The 6,000-nt window shown below is 38.9% G+C and overlaps 1 protein-coding gene across 1 annotated transcript in view; it reads left to right on the top strand.

Annotated features, from left to right (window-relative positions):
• The first annotated feature begins 293 nt into the window (after positions 1-293).
• Positions 294-6,000, top strand: part of LOC143404476 (selection and upkeep of intraepithelial T-cells protein 9-like) — a 61,677-nt gene continuing 55,970 nt past the window's right edge. Inside the window, exons 1-2 of the mRNA XM_077110076.1 lie at positions 294-369; positions 3,403-3,684. Of these exons, the coding sequence (XP_076966191.1) occupies positions 294-369; positions 3,403-3,684 (358 nt within the window). The remainder of the gene's footprint in view (positions 370-3,402; positions 3,685-6,000) is intronic.

Genomic DNA, 6,000 nt, shown 5'->3' with positions numbered 1-6,000 from the left:
GCAGATGGGGCCGTGAGTGTGGGGTGTGCATAATCAGGACTCTGCAAACCTTTTATGCCCTCATCCACAGCTGCCCTTCAGAGCAGTAATGTGATGCAGGCACTGAGCCATGTAAAGAAAGGGAAGGAGGATCATCACAGGGGTCTGATATCTGTGGTTTGACTAAGTCATTGGTTGACATGAAAGAGAATCCTCTCAAAACACAGGATTTCAAAATTGTTGCTTTTTATTTGTTTCCATGTTGGCATGGTTCTTGTCTGATCCCCCAGTGAGAATTTCATTTTCCAGGTATGATGGCGCCTGCAACTTCCTCTTTTTCTGGGTACTTCATGGCCATTCTTCTCTTACAGATGGAAATACTCACCTCAGGTAGGGAAATCTATTTATTTTTCAAAATTTCATCTCATCTGTGTAGAAAGATAATGGTGATAAATGATACTGAAGGAACAGGGGCACTTTGTCTTCAAGAGAGCAGCAAAATTTGTGGCCCCTTTCAATCCAAAAGAGTTACAGAAAAAAGTAGCCACACAGTAAGTAAACATTGCTAAGCTATACTCTATGCATGTATGATATATCAAAATACGTTCTACTGCCATGTTTAACTAAAAAGAACAAATTAAAAAAAAAAGTAAAGGTTGCTGTTCAACAGCTGAGGTCCACATCCCGCTTCCTGCCAGTGGGAGCATCTTTTATTCATTTTTAAGAAATATACAAAATGCCTAATATGTTTAGGTAATGTTTTATGCACCAAGAAAATCAAAGAAATAAAATGGAGTGTTATGTGTCATGGCTGATGGATTAATGGACTATGAGAAAAAAATAAGAAAAGGAATTAAAAAGAGAACATCAGGGAGTGACATGTGCTATAAAGACGGGCAGTGGGCTGGGATGTGACTCAGGCCCTGGGGTCAATCCCCACTGTTGAAAAAGAAAATGTGTCTGTCATTGAGTGGGTGGTCATGAGACCGTCCTCTAAGGAGCTAACGCTGAAGCCGGGACCTGAGAGATGAAGGAGGCAGCTATGGGAAACCCCAAGGGAAGTCCAGGGCGGTCAGAGTGGAGATGCAGAAGTGAAGGGGATGAGGTGGTGCATTCTGCCGTGGCTTTCAGACTAAATGCTTGGCGTTCCACTTCCTCCACAGAGCAGTTCACTGTGCGCAGCTCCGCGAGCCACAGGGTGGTCACGGTGGGCGCACAGACAGAGTTCAGCTGCCAGCTGTGGCCACCCCAGAATGCACAGCACATGGAGGTGGGCTGGTTTCGGAATCAGTCCTCTGCGCTGCTTTACCTGCCTGCGAATGAGGAAGAGCGCTCTGGAGGAAGCACGCAGAACTCTGCGAATCCCACGTTATTCCTGAAGGACGCCCTAGAAGAGGGCAAAATATCCCTTAGAATCTACAATATCAGTATTTTTGATGGAGGGCTGTACCACTGTTTCTTTAGGGATGGTGACACCTATGAAGAGGCCACTGTGGATTTGAGGGTGGCAGGTAAGACTAGAGAAACCTCATCTCCAGGTTTCCTTGCTAATGCCATTCTGGGCCCACAACTCCAAATTCATGCATGGGAGATCATGAGAAAATGATCTTGGGGCATTTAAAAATATTTATGACAATAATATAGCCAAATAGTAGATTTTATAGAAAAGTTATGGTGAATAATAGAATAACTGAGATACCATCAATTATATTATACATATAATATATTACATTATATTTTTATATTATATTTTCCTTCTGATCAAGTTAAAGTCACTGTTGTATTCTTCAATAGTGCCATTCACTTTCTTCCTTTTCAAGAATAACCATTAAACTCACATTATGTATCTTTTCATCTGGTTTATGTATAGGCATCAATAAAAATAGATGTTATTTTTTGTGTTTAAAAATCTTACACAACAGTGTCATTATAAATATTCTAACTAATCTAATTGTACTTAGTGTGTTATTATTGATATCAGTCCAAGTTTATCCAAGTAGATGCAGCTTACTCTTTATCTGCAGTATTGTATTTCACCAGGTAAGTATATAACCATTGACTTCTGTATACCAACATTTGTGGACATATGCAGGCAGAGAAGTTTCTTTCCTATGCTATGCTGTTATGTTGGGTGTGAGAGTTCCTTTAGAATATAGAACTAGGAGTTAAGTTGCTAGGTTTTTGTGCATAATTATCCTCAAATTAGTTTCACAAATTGCTCACTGAAATAATTAGGTCCATTTGTACTGGACTCAAGTCATGAAAACACTGTATCATTACGGATACTTGTATTATGCTTTTAATTTTGCAAGTTTGATTTTAGCTTTGACTTTTCTCATTAGAAAACTTTTGCTTGTTTCTTTCTTATTTGATGGAGACTAGATTTTGTCTGTTTCTTGCTTATTATCTTTATCAATGCTACTATTGAGTTCTTTGATTTTTTTTCTTGATTTATGGGAATTAGTTTTAATCCAGATATCAAATTTCTGTTTTTTACATGATGCAATAGTTTTTAGTCTATTGATATGTTTTACAAACATTTTTATGGTGAAAGATATAATCTGATAAAATCAAATTTACAGTTTATCAATGATGGTTTGTAATTTGTGTCCTGGAGCCAGCCACACAGGGGAGCTTTAGTTAATTTATGGCTTCCAATTCGTGGTAATGTCAGTCCCAGTTCTGTTCCTTCTGAACATTCCAGTGGCGGTGAAGTGATATGTCTCCAAGGTTTTCTTTGTACTTCCTGATGCCTCGTGGGGTTGAGCGTATCTGAAGATACTTGTCGTTCATCTGGAGATTCTATATCTCTATTTTCCAAAGTGATTGTCTCAGCACTGTTTATGGAATAGTAATTATTTTCTTCACTGATTTGCAATATTTATCTACAATGAAATAGATTTCTACATGTGCCTGCCCTATTCTTAAGCTCTTTATTTTTAGAAATTATTTTATTTATTTTTTTTAAAGAGAGAGAGAATTTTTTAATATTTATTTTTCAGTTTTCGGTGGAAACAACATCTTTTAAAATCAAATGCCTCATATAATCTTTTGTCTACTGTAAAAATTAAGTTTGTATGTCTTATTGATTAATGACATGTTTCAAATATTTTAGACACAATTCCTTTCTCAGATGATTAGACATGTAATCTTCTAATGGTCACTTTCTTTTTAACTGCTTGTATATTGTCTTTGGATGAACAGAAATTTAATAAATTTTGTAAAGTCTAATTTACCAGTCTTTTTTTCCTATTGTTCATATGGTTTGTGTCCTGCTAGCTTAGATTTGGGTTGGAGTATCATCCTTTCCCTACTTGTGGCTACCTTCATGAAACTTATGGCAAACCTAAGAAGGCCCATTGACTTCTCAATTCTTGAGTCCACACTGCTAATTGTAGTATCACTTCTCTCTCTTCTCCCCAGCTATAGGCACAGACATACAGATTAGAGTTCAGGTTTCGGACACAGAGGGTCTGCTGGTGGAATGTGACTCAGGAGGGTGGTTCCCACAAGCTGAGATGACGTGGAGAGACAGCAGTGGAAATACAATTCCACACTCATCAAAATATTACTCTCACGATGGAACTGGATTATTATACCTGAAGATAAGTGTTCTTCTCAAAAACAGCACCCATGGTCCCGTCACTTGCTGCTTTTACAACCCAGCCACTGGCCAGGAGAAAAGAGCAGGTATTGTCTTACCAGGTGAGTGTTTGTGGTGAGGTTTTATAAAGGAAGAGCTGTTTTAATCAATGTGTCAAAATAAGGAAATTGAGTAAAATAATAAATGTTAAACTGCTTGATAAACTATGAGTTTCTGCAGACCTGTACTATTTAAATCATATTAAATTGCTAGGAACAAGGAAAATACCAGACTCTGAAGGGAATACTAATAAAAGTACAAGGTATTAACATAATTAGACAAAGAGCTCTTATTTTTTGTGGCATGTTAAGGATTGAACAGTTCTATGGCCATTGATATTTGTAATTTGGAAAAAAATAACATATGTGGTATTTTGAGCTTGAAATTAAACATTGTGAGTGAAATGGTTTTATAAAATATAAATCAGAATGTGCCGCAGTCTCTGGCTGGGCACAAATCACGAGTCTCCACACAGCTTGTAGATTCAAACAGCAATTCTTTATTCCCGAACTCACACCGGCCGTCTACAAAACACGTTCTGGGGGAATCCACGTTCTCTTTCCAAATCCACTTCTCCCAAATCCACTACTCTGCCCAAATCCACTCCCTCCCAAATCCACTCCGCATGGGCTTCTGTCTCCCAAAATATACTGTCTGACCCTAAGCACTCAAGAGGAACTCAGCAGCAGGATACGCCCTATTCCAAAAGAGGAACACCCTAATCTCCTATTATACTAAACCGCCCTATTCTAAAGGGGAAACACCCTACTCTCCTATTATGCTAAACTGCCCTATTCTAAAGGGGGAACACCCTAAACACGGATCCTGCCCTGGTCCTTGAGCAAGGTCACCTTTCAGAAGTCCTTCCACTAGACAGCATGGGAGTAAGCTGGCAAGGAATTTGTCATACCTACTTGGCTGATGGCTCCCAGCATCTCCCCCCTTCTGATTAATTAAACAACAAGTAATGTGGCTTAAGGACCGTGCCTGGTAGGTTGTCCAGTTCAACATATGGCTCTTACCCGTCATTGGAAAACTGACCTTTAGGCGTCAGCCTCCTGTCTTAGGTTGATACCAATGCAACTGGATCATACCCGTCACTGACTACCGGTCCAGCATACAGCCATACTTGTGGATAGGTCTATGCACCAGTGGGGGGGTGAGGTTCTTTGCCTCACCTCTGTTGGCCCCCAAATTTGGCCTTGGTGCCAGTGGGGGAGTGAGGTTAATGTGGCTTAAGGACCGCGCCTGGTAGGTTGTCCAATTCAACATATGGTTCTTACCCGTCATCGGAAAACTGACCTTTAGGTAACTGACCTTTAGGCGTCAGCCTCCTGTCTTAGGTTGATACCATTGCAATTGGATCATACCCGTCACTGACTGCCGGTCCAGCATATAGCCATTGGCCCCCAAATTTAGACCATCACTAGCAGAAGGGAGGAGGATACAGAAATGCCACGACACCAAGCCAATTGACAGTTCCTTTGGAAAAATTGCATCATTGGTGACACCATCAGCAAAGATCACTGGTGACACCATCAGCAAATATATGCCAGCATTACCACAATAGCTGCACTAAATGTAGTTACATAGTCCAGGCAAGTTCTGCAAGCGGTTCAAAGTGGAGGAATCTATCAATCTGTCCGTCTCCTCCCAAAGTCCGTTGCCTCCCAAAGTAAGTTGGCTCCTTGATTGAGCATACTTGTTGAGTTATATTCATTGGGATGAAGATAGGAATTCTGGCAATGATGCTAAAAAGACATTATCCTGAAAAGAATTATTAAATATAATGAAAAGGAAAGGTGAAAGTAAACAAACAGATCTGTTAACCTACTTAAAAAACAATCTTTAACAGCTGTTTACCTGATTTAAATTAGTAAACAAGCAGATCTGTTAACCACCTTTAAAAACAATCTTTAACAGCTGTTTACCTAATTTAAATTAAGCCAGTTAAATCACGTGAATAATAAAAAAAATAATTCGGATCCATTTTCTCATGAGCGCTCCTCATATATAAAATACGCACACACAGACATACAACACAAAACACAAATGTGCAAACAAACGTACAACACATAAGATAATAATAAAGGCCTTGTAGCTTTACCTAGGTGAAATCTCCATTGCAATGTTTAAAAACTCTATAGTCAAAAAAATAAAACTGATCAGAAAAACATTAACCTAGGTTTGTATGAGCTCAAAAAATAAAAATAGAACCTTATGATGTGGAAAAATGCAATAATAAAATAGATATTGAAAAAAGCATCCTGGTTAATCACCGTCGCAGATGTAAGAATAGCCAAGCTGGAGTTCTGGATATCAGCTGTTATGGATTTGAGTCAAATCATCTTCTTTTCGATCTGTAGAAATCATTTTAG

Source organism: Callospermophilus lateralis, chromosome 7 (assembly GCF_048772815.1).
Source record: "Callospermophilus lateralis isolate mCalLat2 chromosome 7, mCalLat2.hap1, whole genome shotgun sequence".
In the NCBI taxonomy this organism is placed as follows: Eukaryota; Metazoa; Chordata; class Mammalia; order Rodentia; family Sciuridae; genus Callospermophilus; species Callospermophilus lateralis.
This window is presented reverse-complemented; position numbering and strand designations above follow the sequence as displayed.